The sequence below is a fragment of the Pseudorca crassidens genome, chromosome 11 (genome assembly GCF_039906515.1).
Source record: "Pseudorca crassidens isolate mPseCra1 chromosome 11, mPseCra1.hap1, whole genome shotgun sequence".
NCBI classification, from domain to species: Eukaryota; Metazoa; Chordata; class Mammalia; order Artiodactyla; family Delphinidae; genus Pseudorca; species Pseudorca crassidens.
The window spans coordinates 82,140,720-82,156,439 of NC_090306.1; the positions used below are offsets into that span (position 1 = coordinate 82,140,720).

The window sequence follows — 15,720 nt, forward strand, 5'->3', positions numbered from 1 at the left end:
GGCAGCCAACGAACAAATGGATGACAAAAGGGCAGCAGCCTCTGGCCCTAGCGCCATCGGTGGGGTGTGGAGGGAGCCGCCCAGGCCCAAAGATCCCTCCCAGGCACTAGGACCAGGACCCCCACCAGACCCAGCACCGCCCCTGGCCCTGGCCCTGCCCCTGCCCCTGGCCACCAACCCGAACCATCGCTTGCCGTAGCGCCTCTCCCGGTGACGCCATCCGGGGGCGGGACTTCCGGCCGCCGAAGTTTAACAGTCTAGGCGGGAGCCGGAAGCCCAGCGCCGGAGAGGGCCGCGCCGGGGCCCCCGGTGTACGGCGGCTGAGAGGTGAGGTTCCGGAGGGCCCGGGGTGGGGGCCGACGCCTGCCGAGTACTTGCCCTCTACTGGTGCCCGCTGTCCGGTCACCTCAGGGGGCGGGTCGGAGGCCCCTGGGGTCCCGGGGCTCCGGCCGGCCTGGCGCTCCGGACGGTTACTGGGCAGGGGTGCGGCGGCGCTTTTGGCGCGGAAGTGCCAGGGAGCCGCGGGCCGGGGTCGTGCACCTCCCCCTGCGACGGGCTCCGGTCGGGCCTGAGAGGTGGCCCGGGGCAACTGGGGTAGGTCGGTGGCGGCTCTGGGGGCTGCGCTGCCTCCGGAAAGTTTGTCGCTTGTCCACAGTCCCGTTCTCTTTTTGTGAACCTCTCAAATCCAACTCGTTTAGCAGGCGCTCAAATGCATTTTACGAGGTAACCCCAGTTAGGCAAGACTCCTGCAAGTAAAATGCATTTTGGGTTTTTACTGAAATTTGTAGAACTTTTGTTTAAGCTAAGTCGTAGTGGAATTGTTTTTTGTAGCCGCGCTGCCCGAATCCGGGGCTGACGGTGCTACCGCCTTGTGTCCTGACAGCTCAGTTTTGATGGGAGCCTCTTCCTGAGGCTGATATGATGCCGCGCCCTTAAAATGTGCTCAGTTCTCGGAAGACTGAGGTTGGTGGGCCCTTTCCCGCTCCACTTTGAGAGGAGGAGACCGACGTTGAATGACTTGGCCAAAGTGACTGTCACCTAACTCTGGGGCAGATCATCTGAGCCAGGTCTAAAGGGATCTTTCCGCTACATCACGCCGCTCAACAGGCATGGTCTAAGATTATAGTAAAGATATCTTTCAGTGGTTTTTACTGGGTTTGCAGATGCTTTTCCAGCACTTCATTGTTGTTGAGTAGGGATCCGAAAGGGCACGTTACCACCTGGTAAGGCACCAAATCCAAACACTATGTCTACATTTCAGCAGATGACTAACGGCTCTTAGTAGAACTGTATTTATCTGATGAATGGAGCATAGTGAATCACATAGGTGGCTTTTCTAGTTAACAAAAGTTTTAGCTTCTTTATAAACACATTGAAAATTTTGTCTCTGGAGAATGAAAGGGCCCTGTAACTTGTTAGGCCTTGAGGTTGTCCTCTGAAATAGAGTCTGCTCCTCATAAGTGTGATGTTTTGTTGATGACTTGGGAACCTGTCTGTAATATCACTTATGCGCTGCTGCACTCTTGCACTGTCCACACCAGGAAGGTGTGAAGCGTATATTTCTAGGCCCCCATCCCTTCCCTTCCCCTTTCTCCCAGGTATTTCTCAGCATTTTTTTCTTACCCATCATGCATTACTACTTGCCTTTTGTCTTCTAGACTGCCTTGGTTTATGAAATCACTTTGTCAGAATTCTGTGTTTGAACTGGGATACTGTGAACAGATAATACAAGCGAAGGCATTGTAGACTGTGTGTTGGTATAGGGACTTAGTGACATCTTAGGCTGTATTTGCTAATTTTAGACTTATTTGGAAAGCCTGCCATGGCGGGATTCTGACCTGCAGGAGTGCTACAGTTTATCATAATTTTTTTAAAAGGTAAGGAAGTTACCTATCCAACAGTTATGTGTTGAGTACCAGCTGTGTGCCAGGAATGTTTCAAGACTGGTAGTAAACAAGATGAAATCCCTGTCCTAAGGATCTTTATTTTGTTCAAGTCAAGGAGAGTCAGACATGAGAATAAAACTGCAGGTAGCAGGAAGGGCCATAAAGAATGAAACAGGGTAATGGGATATAGGACAACTGGTGTGGAGCAGCTTTAGCCGTGGTGGTCAGGGAAGGCCTTTCTGAGGAAGAAACATGAGCTGAGACTGGAATGATGTGAAGGAGATGACCTTGGGAAATCGGGAAAGACCATTCCAGGCAGATGGGGCTGCAAACAGAAAGACTCGGAGGTGAGAAAGAAGGCCAGTGAGTTTGGTGGCCCTGGGAAAGAGAGGTAGGAATGTTACAGCAGGCCAGTTTGTGTAAGGCACGCTAAGGAGGTTGGATTTCATTGTAATTGTTCTGGAGAGTCATTGGAAAGGTCAGCTAAGAGAATATGATCTGGTTTATGTTTTAGAGAGATCACTCCAAAAACTTTGTGGTGAGCACAGTCTCTGAGACAAAAGTGAACGAGTAGAGCCACTTGTTTTAGATAAGATGCCTCATCTTAACTCTTGTTTTTAAAACCTATCCTTAATTGTTTTTAAAATATGTTGTTTTAAACTATTTGCAGGTGCAGTCATGCAGGAAAACCTCAGATTTGCTTCATCGGGAGATGATGTTAAAATATGGGATGCTTCATCTATGACATTGGTGGATAAGTTCAACCCACACACATCACCACATGGAATCAGCTCAGTGTGTTGGAGCAGCAATAGTATCCTTTTCTTTTTTAAACAACCACTTTTTGTTAGGTTAAACAACCAGTATCAATGAAACTTTTGCATGTGATCCATAATGAGAAATATATTTGGCATAGCTGTGAAATAGGAATTTAGTAAACAGTATGTCATATGATGCACACTGATATTCTCTGTTGATTTCATTAAAAACTTATTTGCAATTCACTACATTGAAAAACACTGCTATTAAAAATATGTTAGCTACTAGATGTAGATCATAGAATTAGTTTTGTTATTAACAGTTTGTTGTTGAATCAAATGGAATAAGGTAGGTAATGGTGGGAAAAGTTCTGAAAGGTTCTGGAATGATGTTTTGTATCTGTGTTTGGATATTTGTAGTTGGGAAATTAAAGACAGAACTTGAAGGCAGAAGCAAAGGTTGAGGGAAGAGATAAAAATAGTCAAACATTCCCATCTTACTGATGTATTCTCTGTATTTCTCTTCCTTTCTATCTGTGATGAAAATAGTCTTGTTTCCCAAAAAGACAGGAAAATTATCTAGATTGAACTTTCCTAAGGTTTTTATGTTTCTGATTGACATCCTCCCTGTCTTAGTAAGTTCCTAGATGTGGATAAAATGAACTCATAAATAGGGATTTCTCAGTATCTCACTATTGACATTTTGGGCAAGATAATGCTTCGTTATGGAGGCTGCCCTGTGCATTGTAGGATGTTTAGAAGCCTTCCTGGTCTCTACCAACCAGATGCCAGTAGCCCCAGTGGTGACAGCCAAAAATCATCTCCAGAATTGCTAGATGTCACCTGGGAGCCAGAATCACCCTCAGTTGTGAACCACTGCTGTAAACAAAGTATTCTTACCACCTTTTGTATGAAAATGTTCTGTATACTTGGTATGCTAGAAATAATCATTCACCTGTGGAACTCATACGCATACACTATTTCTTAAACAACAGATTAAGCTTTAACATGTGTCTGATCTTATCAGTATCAAAGTAGTAATATTCTACTTCCTGATGAAAGTAAAAATACCAAAGCTTTAAAATATGAATGATTCATGAACAAAAACATTAGAAGTTTTCATGCTCAATCTAACTATTCTTGCAAATACATAACAAAAATGATGAATTTTCTTATTGAATTAAATTTACCTCTTCATCATTCCTTGATTTTGTATTAAAGTATCAAAATAAATAACTTTGGTGCTTTATTAATCAAACTCATGGTGAAGGGACTGCATTTTTGAAGGACTCTAGATGTAGTGGGGTAAGATGTTTTAAAAAGAGTCACAAATGTGTGAAGTTCCTTCTATTAGATTTTTATTATGTTTAGAGCTTAATTTTCCTTGTTACTCACTGCATAAAAGTAGCAGTTCTTAATGAGATTTATTATTTTTTTCCTCCAAGGAATTTTATTAGGAGTTGATACATTTACTGATAAACCACTTAATGCTCTATTATCAACAAAACTGATGTAACTATGTGATGGTGTCCTATGACTTTTGGAAACTGGTCTTATTTCTGTATAGTTTTGTTGTACGAGTACATGTGCACTGAAAACCTTTGTATAGTTTTATACCTATTGAGGCTTTGATGCCTTCCATAGAGGTTAGTTACTGAAGACCAAGGAATTCCCAGACTCAGAGATTTAGGGACCACTTAGCATGGATCCCAAGGACAGTGTTGATGGTGAGGTGCCAGGGAGATTAGTTTTCTTTTTTTTGGTTCTCTAGGTAATATTCCTCACTTTCTCATGATTTCTAAAACTACATGAGAAATAAAAGGAGTAACTAGAGTACCCTCTTGTATTGTTTTCTCTCAGTCCTTTCTTTAATATATTCTAAGGAGAAAAGTAACAATAAACAGAAGCCAAGGAAAGGGAAATGATTTATTTTTCTCAGTGCTGTAATATCTAGGTAGGTGGAAGTGATTTTGTTTGAATTATATATCATAATAAAATTACAGTCCATGGTATGTTCACAGAATATCTGAATGTTATGTAAATCATCCAAAAGTAATGCAGTTAAGACTTTGCTTGTTAAAAGTATAGGTTTAAACTTCTGATATTTTAATTTGTTTTGACTCAAAATCAGATTCTTGGTCTTGGTTATATTATTGTATTTAGTCATTTTAGTTTTAAAATACTTACATTGTTTTGTGTTTACTGATTATTCCACTTATAATTTATGTAAAATAAGGAAATTATAATTTTAAATTATTAAATTTTAAATATTTATTTTAATAATTTAAAATTATATTTTAAATAACTTGAATTTAATTGAATTGAAATAAAGTCAAAACTCTCATAACATAGTTGCTGTGTAACCACACTTATTTATATTTGCTACATATACTGTAATATTCTTAATACATTTAAGATTAAAACACTCTATCACAAAAATTCCATCCTGAGAAAATATCAGGCTTTATCTCTTAGTAGAAAAATAGGAGACTAATGTGGATATTTGCTTCCTAGCTTAAATTGGTATCAAGCACTGCGTTACTAAATAGCTGTCTTAAACAGTATTTATAGATGAAAAGGTTGATTGATATTTCCCTGATGTTGCTTTTATCATGCTCTCATTCTTGAAGGATAAAATTAGACCTTTTGGCCTACTCTTTGAAAATGGAGTAGTATTTCACATGGGTTAAATAGCTTTCAAGTGATAGCAGAATCAGAAAGGATGGTTCTTCCCTGCAGTAGTAGTAAAGAGAATTAGTCTTAGTAATTAGTAATCTGAGCCAGTTTTGAAAGCTAATGTATCAGCTATATTCGTTGCTTAGTGTGCTTGCTTTTATCATCTCAATTCTTATAATGATAGTCGAGTGCTAGAGCTGCTCATGGATTGTTCGATTCTCCATAACTCTTCATTTAGATAACTTTCTAGTGACAGCATCTTCCAGTGGTGACAAAATAGTTGTTTCAAGTTGCAAATGTAAACCTGTTCCACTTTTAGAGCTTGGTGAAGGGGTAAGTGTTTTTTTAACTTTTAAAAATCTGTTTTGCTTGGGTTGTAATTGCTTATTTATTATGGTGCTGGCAACTAAATATGAAGGTGTTTAAAAGCGTTATTCTTAACCTGAGCTTAAAATAATAGAGTAACACTTAAAGGTTAAATAAGTGTGCTTACTGAAACATCTTTAGGTAAAATAATATTGGGTACTAGGGGAGCAATCAAGGACTTCATTTCGTCAACTAGGCAGTTACTTTCTCCATTTCCCCTCTGTGGGAGGTTCTCTGGTATTGCTGTGGTTTTTCAGGATGATGTTCCACCACGGTCACTGAGTTGATTTGAGCAAAAGAGTCCTAATGATGTAGCCATACCTTTGCTGACATTGGGCTCAGGACCATCAGCTAAAGAGCCTTATCTGATGGTAGCCTTCTGCTTTAGCTTCTGTCCACATGGTACTGCCTGAGTCTCCCTAAGCTCTCCTGCAACAGGATGCCTTTGTCCCAGAGCTTTGGTCCCAGAGCATTTAAATGAAGCTCTCACTATATGTTCTTACCCTTTAGTTTTATAAGTTAATCCCTCTGATTCAGGATAATGCTGGCTTTCTTATTTCCAATCACACACTTCTTGAAAGCTATTTCCATTTTAAGTAAGATCTAAATAAAAAGGAATAAGTAGTTAGTTGGTAGCTTGTTCTTTTTTTAAATTTCATAGTTTTCATAGCAGACTCTAAACCATTATGAATTGTCATAATTTTACACACTGGAGTAGATAAGGCAGCCCGATTAATAATTGTTCTACTCCAATTACAGTGGAGTAGAACACAGCAGAGCATTGGAATATAAGCTCATCTAACGTAAAAAGGACTTAGGATTTCTATCAGTCCTTTCCTAAAGGTATCTGTTGGATTGATCTCAGCATCAGTTCCAGCCCACAGATATTAAGAGACTGGGGCGGAGAGAATGTCTGCTAAGGGTAGGAATGACGTTTGCCTATCAACCTCAGTAAGTGAAATTGAGGCAGAGAGTATCACTGCTCAATAAAGGCAAACTGTACTCTTCAAGAACAGGCGGAACATCTTAGTCATCTTTGGATCTTCAGATCATGTCAAAGGTGGGCAGCAAACATTTGTGAGTTAAATATCAACATCAAAACAATTTAGATTTCCACCTCTACCACTATTTATCTGTCTATCTACACACATGCGTGCACACACACACACACACACACACACACACACACTCTTATGCGTTGCCTTAGAACCAGTTTGGGACCGTTTTTTGTTGTTGTCAATGTGTAAAATATAAAAATGACATGATATTTACAAGTGTGACACCACTTTAAGGATTTTGTGAATATTTTACATTAGTTGCTGTAGTTCTGTTTCCCACAGTTAAGTCATATCAGAATGCAGGTTGATGCAAGTGAGATCATTGTAGTTATAATTTAAATCTGCTTTGGTTTACTTACAAAACATATTTTACAACCATTGGTTTTTTAGTCTTTATTAGTAATTTCTTATAACATATTAGTGTGTTGGTAACCTTTGCTTCATAGGATCCAAGTCCTATTACTTATGTACCATTTGAGATATTAGACCTTTGCTCATTGGGAAAATAAGGTTCTGTCGTACTTACTTTAACATTATTTTTAAGGTGGAACTTTATTAAGTTTCATATTTATTTTCTTTGATTTTGTATTTTACCTCTTTAAAGTAGACATATTGGTCTTAACAGTATTATAATGGATACGATAGGCTACTATATAGCCTAGAAATTTGACCTGATGTTATTTTCAGATTTTAAAATTCCACCCATTGCTTGTGTCTTAGGGTACAGGATTTCTGTAGTAAGCACTCAATTTCCATTAATTATTTAAGTTCATTAGCTACGTTAATAATCTATTAACATAAAAAGATCTTCTGTCATTATGGTAAGCAGCTATAAATACAGGTTTTGTTCTGAGCCCTTAAGAATAATTTGAGTGGTTTTTGATGATTAGAATCCTAATATATTGATCTTTGATGGATGCCCTTCTTCTCTGTTTTCTTTAAAGGTTATTTTATAGCTCTTAGCACACTGTCCTGATCTGCAATGATCACCAGATTCTAACTTTTACTAGTCTGTTTAGACTAAAGTCAATTCCTAGAATGACCTGCAAGAGAATTATAGCGACCATACTGAAACATTGATGGAACGTGCTCCTGATATTTTTGTATGTGTTAATAATTTTGACTCAGTCAGAATTTCAGAGCTGGAAGAAGCCTTGGGGGAGGGAAAGGGGGTTATCTGTACCCTTTTAAGAATCTGGTGCTCTCTTGAGCAGAGGATGTTTTTGAAGATGCAGGACTCTCAAGAACAGTAGATCTGGTCCTCATCTCTCGTTTCTCAGATGTAGAAATGTAGGCTCGGAAAGGTGAGATGACTTGCCTAAACCTGCATAGTTTGCCTTTTAACCTTTAACTAAGTCACAAAATGTCCCCTTTGGAATTCATTTCTCTTTTTTCCCCTCATGGTATTCAGGTGGAGGTGAGAATAATTAATGTAACTATGCAGTGTATCTGAAAATTAAATAGAGAAAAACATGCAATACTGTGCTCTTTGTAGCATAGTTACTGATGGTACTACCAGATAGATGACACTCATAGATAATCATTGTGAGAAAAACTTGGTTACCTCTGTACTTTAGCCGTTTGTTCTATAAATATTTATTGAACATGGATATGGTCTTTGCTCTAAGGAAACTGACATTCTGCTGAGAGACAATAAACTAGTAAACAGAATACTGAGTATAGTGATAAGTTGTTATGCAGAGAGCTAAAATAAGATATTGAGATAGCAAGTTATGTTAAGTGGCCAAGGGAGGTCTCCTGAAGTTGTGGCATTTAAGTTGATATCTATTGACCAGAAGCAGCCATTCAAGCCAAGATTCAGGGAAATTAACTTTCCAGGCAAGACTAGCTGTGTAGAAGCCTTGAGGCAAATATAGTGTTTACGGAATGGAAGATGGTCAGTGTGGCTAGAGAATTAGTGGATAAGGAGGAAAATGGTGAGACCAGGTAAGAAGGGACAGATGAATAGGGCTTTGAAAGCCAGGTTAATGATGAGTTCGGAATTTATTCTAGGTGTGATTGGAAGCCATTGAAGATTTTTAAATGAGAGACACATGATCTGATTTACATTTCTTAAAGGTCACTCTACTTACGGAGCATGGGATGTAAGGAAGCAGGAGTGGAAGCAGGACAGCCAGTTAGGAGGCTGCTGTTGTGTTTTGTCAAGGTTTGGATTAGGGTGCTAGCAGTGACAGTAGATAAAGGGGGGCCCATGTGGGATAGATTTTAGGCTTGGAGTTTAGAGAACTTACTGATAGATTGGGCAGAGGGAGAACAAGGAATCAAGGTTAATTCTGGACTTTTGAGGAACTGGATGAATGGGACCTTTACAGTGGTGGGGGAGAGTGTAGAGTTAGGTTCTGATGACATGATGTTTGAGACTTGGGCCATTAGGGGGAGATTTGCTGTGACACTGGACTAGTATCTTATCCTCTTTATAAAACTTTGCCCTTCTGTAAAATGAGGGTTTTAAACTAGGCATTCTTTACAGTTCCCTCTACCTTAAGAATTTTCTGAGCTGTGGGTTGATTTTAATATGAGATATTCTGTGGGAGTCTAAGACCAGGTTTTATTAAAGGGAAATATTAAGGGCAAGTAAGCCCTGATGGGAGCCCAAGACTTGCTGGTATTTCCTAAGCTTCCTCTGTCACCACGTTTCTGTGGACTAGAACATGAATCTTGAATCTGGTTGATTTCCTTAAAGCCTTTTTGAACACTTTGCAAACTATTGAATCCATGTGACAGATAATGAGAGGTGAATCTTTAGTACAAGAATTGGCATGTTTATAGCATTTAACTCAACAAATATTTTTCATGTGCTTACCAAGTGTTGGGTGAGACTTGAAAGTCAGCTCTGGGCTCTGTTACGTTAATGTGACTTTTTTTTTCTTTAATAGCAAAAGCAGACATGTGTCAGTTTAAATTCAACATCAATGTATTTGGTAAGCGGAGGCCTAAATAACACTGTTAATATTTGGGATTTAAAATCAAAAAGAGTTCATCGATCTCTTAAGGTAAGCAACTTTTTTTTTTTTTAATCCTTACAGAAATGGGTATCCCACAATGTTTATTAGTAATAGTTACCAAACTTTTAATTTTGAGCTTTTATGATAAAAATAAGCTGCTTCAGAATTGAAGTGAGATTTGTTAGGGAAAAGAAAGATGCTGTGTAGCCAAAAACAATTTTTTTGGTTTATTTTTCCCTCCACATATGTTACTATATTGCTATATTGCTGGGGTTAAAACTTTTTCCCTATTTTTTCACTTTGGTCTGCTCTCGTGTGAGTGAACCACTTACTTCATTTTAAAAAAAATATGGTTTGTTGTCATTAGAGATCTTTTTAAGGCACTTTGAAATAATGAGAGTGGTTTTGGGATGACAGTATTTGGGGATATGGCTTCTTAGTTCTCTGCTACAGTTTGTATGTATGTATTTTCATCTCGGTAATGAAATGTTTCTAAAATGGTTTACAACTTACAGTTAGTGTTTCTTTAAATAGTTAGCTTTTTGCAGTTTCAGAAAATGAAAATAATCATCATGAAAGCCCCTGGTTGCAATTGTTTTTTTGGACTTCTGTCTTTTTAATATTTGGAAGTTCATTTATTAAATTATTTTTAATTTTTATGTCTTTTAAAAAAGTTTTAATATGCAAAATTTTAAACATATTTTTATCTATACACACACATACCTATATACACAGAGAAAGAACTTCCTTTAACTCATCATCCATGTATTCATCACCTGATTTCAGTGATGATCAACTCATGGCCAGTATTGTTTTATTTATGTGCTCATCTACTCTCTCATCTTCAGACCTTCAGAGTATTTTGAAGCAAATACCAGAGATCATTATAATTTTATTACATATCTTAATGTCATTGAGTTAATTCTTACTAGAGAAATAGTATATAGAAAATGGTTTTCTCTTAGCTAAGTTGAAATATAATCTTATGATTGCTGTTTAAAATATTACTTTTGGAAGTTCATTATTTTAAGTATTAACTAAACTTTGAAGAGTCTTCAGGAAAATTGAAAAGATGCCAATAATGAGAATACTTAACTTTTATTGAATTCTTTGACATGCCAGCCACTGTGCTTAACATATTTATTCTATCTATTCTACAACTCTGCAGAGCAGGTAGTATTATTCCTAAGTACAGATGGAGAAACTCCGACTCAGAGATGTTAAAGAACTTGTTCAATGTCAAGCAACTAGTAAGGGCAAAGATGAGAGGCACACTCAGATACTATTCATTGTTTAATATTTTAAATTATGAAATAATTGAATTAAAGCTGTTTAGGGGGATATACCTAGTATGACTAAAGAATATCTTAAAGAATTGAGAAGAGATTAGAAGTCTGTGGCCAATTTTGTCACACAGTGTCACACGTTTTAGGAGCATCACTTATTCCCATCCCTCCTTACATGGCAAAATTCTACTCATTTTTCCATCCTCAGCTGAATGACTTATTTTCCACAGTTGAAATCAGGAAGACACACCTGCCTCTTTACAAAGTCATAGAAATTGTATTGGACCCCACGTTATAATTTCTTAAATGGGAATGATGCACTATATGTCCACTCCTTTTTCCTTTCTTATCAGATATTCTTTTCCTCAGGATGACATTTGTTTGATTTTAAAAAAGCAGTAAAATGTAAAGGCATTTCCCAGCATGCTTCAAGGACCATTTGAAAAAGTTGTAAAATAAGTGGAATATTATAGCTACTATTCTTGATATTACATTAATCTAATTACAAGATACAAAGGTTGGTTTGTTTATCTTATTAAGGTATGACATCAAACTTAAAAACTATGCTGATCACTATGCTCCTAGGCTAGATATCTCTAATTTAATTTTGGAAAACATAGTCCTTGTGAACTCAGTTTGTTTAAAACTGAACAGTTTTATTTCCTCAAAGTGGATTCCCCTTTGGATTTGGGAGACAGTCGAGTATAATGAGAGGAAAATAAGCTTTGGAATATGACCTGGATTGAATCCTGGCTCTACCACTGGCAGTTCTGTGAGCTTGCACAGTTTCTTAACCTTAGTTAACTCATCTATCAAATGGGGAAAATGGCCTTGCCTCCCATGATTGTTCTAAAGATTAATAATAATATATAAAACTCCCAGCCTTAGTCGGTACTCAGCAGATGGAAGCAGCAGCCATCAAATCTCAAACATGCTTTGCTCATTCTGGCTTTGGGGCTTTTGTTTTTTGCTCTCTTCTATTTTGCAGTGTCAGTTTTCTTTCTCCTCCCCTAACTTACCTCTTATTACTTTTTTTAATGTTGAACTCAAGCTTTCTGTCTTCCATAAAGCTTCCTCTGTCAACTCAGTTCACAGTGATAACTCTCTTTCCTCTGACACTTTGCCTCTGCCACTCATTTAGCATTCATTCTGCCATTTGCATGTTCACTTAAATGTCCTGTCTTCTCAGTTGAACAGTAATATTCTCAAGGGCAGGGACTCTCATAATAATCAACTTGCAATAAATGTTACTTGTCAGTGGAAGTGAATTCTTTAAGGTAGACATAATGCCATTTAGAAAATTACCTTTCCTTTTTGTCTCTTGTTTCAGGGTGCCTGACCATTATTACGGTTATGAAAAATAAATCTTTGTTCCCTGAAAAGACTTGGTGTTAATCAGATAGTTTACTACTCACTTGAGTAATTTTTTGGGGGTTATTTGAGGAAAATGTTAAAGCATATATTAGATTGACAAATACATAATAGTTATAAAACATGAAATTTACAAAAAACCGTGGAAATATGCTGTTTGAAGGTTGTGTGGCACTGTATTTACTTTCATTTCTTTCATTCAGGATCATAAAGATGAAGTAACTTGTGTAACATATAATTGGAATGACTGCTACATTGCTTCTGGATCTCTCAGTGGTGAAATTATTTTGCACAGTGTAACCACTAATTTATCTAGTACTCCTTTTGGCCATGGTAGTAACCAGGTACAGTATGGATTTATTCAAAATAAAGTTGATAAGATAGATTTTTAAATTACCTTACATAAGACAATGAATTTGAGTTTTTAAAATTGAGTATTTTAAATTTGCATTTAGCTCACTCAAACTTAGGTAGCTATTCTTTAATGGTAGTATGTAAAAGCTAATTCATACTAGATGATGGTGCTTACATGAGTTCGGTTATGCCACTGAACATGCTCCTAGAACTTAACTATGTATAAACAATACAGATAATTGTTAATAGATTAAGCCCAAAACATGGATATTAATTATGACATTATAGAAGTGTTGCATAGCTTAAACTATGTCAGCTACAAGACAGATACTTAGGTTCATAAATACTCTGTTTGGTGGACATGGAATAATTGTATTGGGTTGGCAAAAAGTTCATTTGGTTAATGAATCCATTGTTCAATAAAGTTCTTGGTGAAAATGAAAAATGTCTTTTATTTTTACTTAAAACTGAATGAACTTTTTTGGCTAACCCAATATTTAGGCACAGGGTAAATTGAGTTTTCTTGTTTGTTTGTTTCAAGTACGTGATAGTTAAAGTATCAAAGCATATTTATGTATTTCAGGTTAATATGAGTATTTAGGGAAAATTTTTATAGAAGAAAATTAGTCAATTATTGAATTTTTTTTCTTTATAAAATTTAGTCTATAAAATTCTTAAAAGAATATATTCAGTTTCTCAAGAAATCTAATTCTTGGCTAACTTTCCATGAAATTCTCCACAGGAATTTCCAATGAGGTGAAACTTCTTTTAATCTTTTTATTGTAATCACTTTGGCCATAAGTATTATTAGATAAAATATGGGAGCTCTTCAATTTTGAAAAGCATTAAAATCATTATTTGAATAGTATTTAGTGTTTAAGGAAAATTTAATGGATATTAAAAATGTACAGAAAAAAGTCTTTTCTCAGATTTCATATGTATTGAGGTAATAAAAGAGATGTACATATAAATGATTTTATGGAAGATTGATGAAAAACAGTCTCATGGTGATCCAGAACAGAGAAGACTGTCTGATTGGGAATAAAATAGAGAAAGTTGAAGGAGGGAGGATTTCATCTGGGTCTAAGGCTTATAACTGATTTTGTTTTGTTTTGTTTTACTAGTATATTAACTGGCCTCTGACAGTTATTTGATTCTAGCTTGTATTAGGGTTAGCTCTTTACATGTCCACATTATAGTTGGAACTGTGTCTTGTTTCTTTGTACTCAGCCATTGTCTAACTTTGTGCCTTATATGGAAAAGATCCTCAATAAATATATGAGTATATGAATACATTTAAAGATAACAAAGATCTTAATAGGCTAATAAAGAACTTTGGGAGAGGGATATTTTATATGGAGGAAATCATATGAAGAAAAACAAGGAGAAAGGAAAGCGTATGGGTTTTATATAGGGCTAATGTGAGAAAAAGATTAGAAAGGTAAGCAGGAACGTAGTGTTGAAGTGGGACTTTGAATGCCAGACCAAACTTTGGCTTTTATTTTGGAAGGCATTTAGGGAACTCAGAATTTTTTGATTAGTTGAATATTAGAATCATAGAAACCTTGAACTGAGAAAAGACTTTAGAGGTAATCTCACTTTCTGCATTTTATGGTTGAGGATAAGTGATTTGCCACAGAGAATGTATTAATATTGTCATAAAAATAGGAAATAATATTTTGTTTTTGTAATTTTTTTGGTTATTATGATAATGGAGACATAAAACCTAAGCCCACAAAAGTTGGAACTATTGGAAAAAAATCGTATCTAGTGTTCAGATGCCTTGCTTTTTAAAGAAATAGAGTAATCTTCTCCTCCTCCTTCCTCTTTTCTCCTTCCTCTTCCTCTTCTTCTTTTTCTCTTTCTTCTTCCTCTTCTTCTTTTCCTCTTTCTCCTCCTCACTTCTTTGGTATATTAGAAGCATGCTAAATTTAGATTTATAAATTCTGGGTTGACTTTTCAGTAACATAAATATTAGGTCATATACTACCATGTATATTCTTAGATTTCAGTTTTTATTGTATTTTGCTAGAGGGTTTTCTTATTAAAACAAAAGATGAAGGAATAGTCGTGAAAACATTAGGTTTGGTTACTGCTCTTGGCCTTATTGTGTGTAAAATCTTAAAGTTTTAAAAATTGAGATAACTTACATATAATAAAGTACATATATCTTAAATACACAGCTTGATGAATTTTTATATATATATATCTTAAATACACAGCTTGATGAATTTTTATACATACATACACCTGTGTAACTACATACTACCAGAATCAAGATACAGAATCTTAATCCTTTCCAGTCACTGCCTCATATTTCTTAAAAGAATTATATGTGTCTGGTTTCTCTTAGTCTTCATTATGTTTGCTTTGTTGCATGGAATAATAGTAGTTCATACTGTTTTACTACTGTGTAGTATTCCATTATATGGATGTGCCACTATTTATTTATCCATTCTACAGTTGATGGACACATGAACTGTTTCCAGTTTGTAGCTATTGTGAGAAAGCTACTATAAATATTCTTATATAAGTCTTTTTATGGATATATGTTTTCATTTCTCTTGAGTAAATACTCAGGAGTGAAATTGCTGGGTCTTAGGGTAGGCATCAATTTTTACTTTATTAAAAATTGCCAGAAAGGTTTTAAAGTGCTTGTGCCATTGTCTACTTCTCCCAGCAATGTATGTGAGATCCAGTTGCTCCACGTTTTTGCTTATACCAAATATTGTCTAATTAACTTTAACCACTTTGATGGTTGTGTAGTTGTATCTCATTGTGGTTTTAATTTGCATTTTTCTGTGTTGAATGAGTTGGCACACTTTTATATACTGTGAGGTCACTGTTCAAGTCTGTTTATCCTTTTTGTTTGGGGTTATTTCTGTTTTTCTGATTGATTTATAGTTTATTCTGTATTCCAGATGGAGTCATCTTTTGGATAAACACGTTGCATATATCTTCCTATAGCCTACGGCTTGCCTTTCCACTCTCTTAATGCC

At 36.4% G+C, this 15,720-nt stretch overlaps 1 protein-coding gene across 4 annotated transcripts in view; it reads left to right on the forward strand.

The window, feature by feature from the left end:
- Positions 1-238: 238 nt before the first annotated feature.
- Positions 239-15,720, forward strand: part of NEDD1 (NEDD1 gamma-tubulin ring complex targeting factor) — a 45,037-nt gene continuing 29,555 nt past the window's right edge. For 3 of the 4 annotated variants that reach the window (XM_067697615.1, XM_067697617.1, XM_067697618.1), the window contains exons 1-5: positions 239-327; positions 2,557-2,700; positions 5,559-5,653; positions 9,642-9,758; positions 12,571-12,711. In XM_067697615.1, the coding sequence (XP_067553716.1) occupies positions 2,565-2,700; positions 5,559-5,653; positions 9,642-9,758; positions 12,571-12,711 (489 nt within the window). In that variant the 5' untranslated portion in view covers positions 239-327; positions 2,557-2,564. Of the gene's footprint in view, positions 328-380; positions 595-2,556; positions 2,701-5,558; positions 5,654-9,641; positions 9,759-12,570; positions 12,712-15,720 lie in introns of those variants that run through there. The other variant, XM_067697616.1, reaches the window with a different exon arrangement.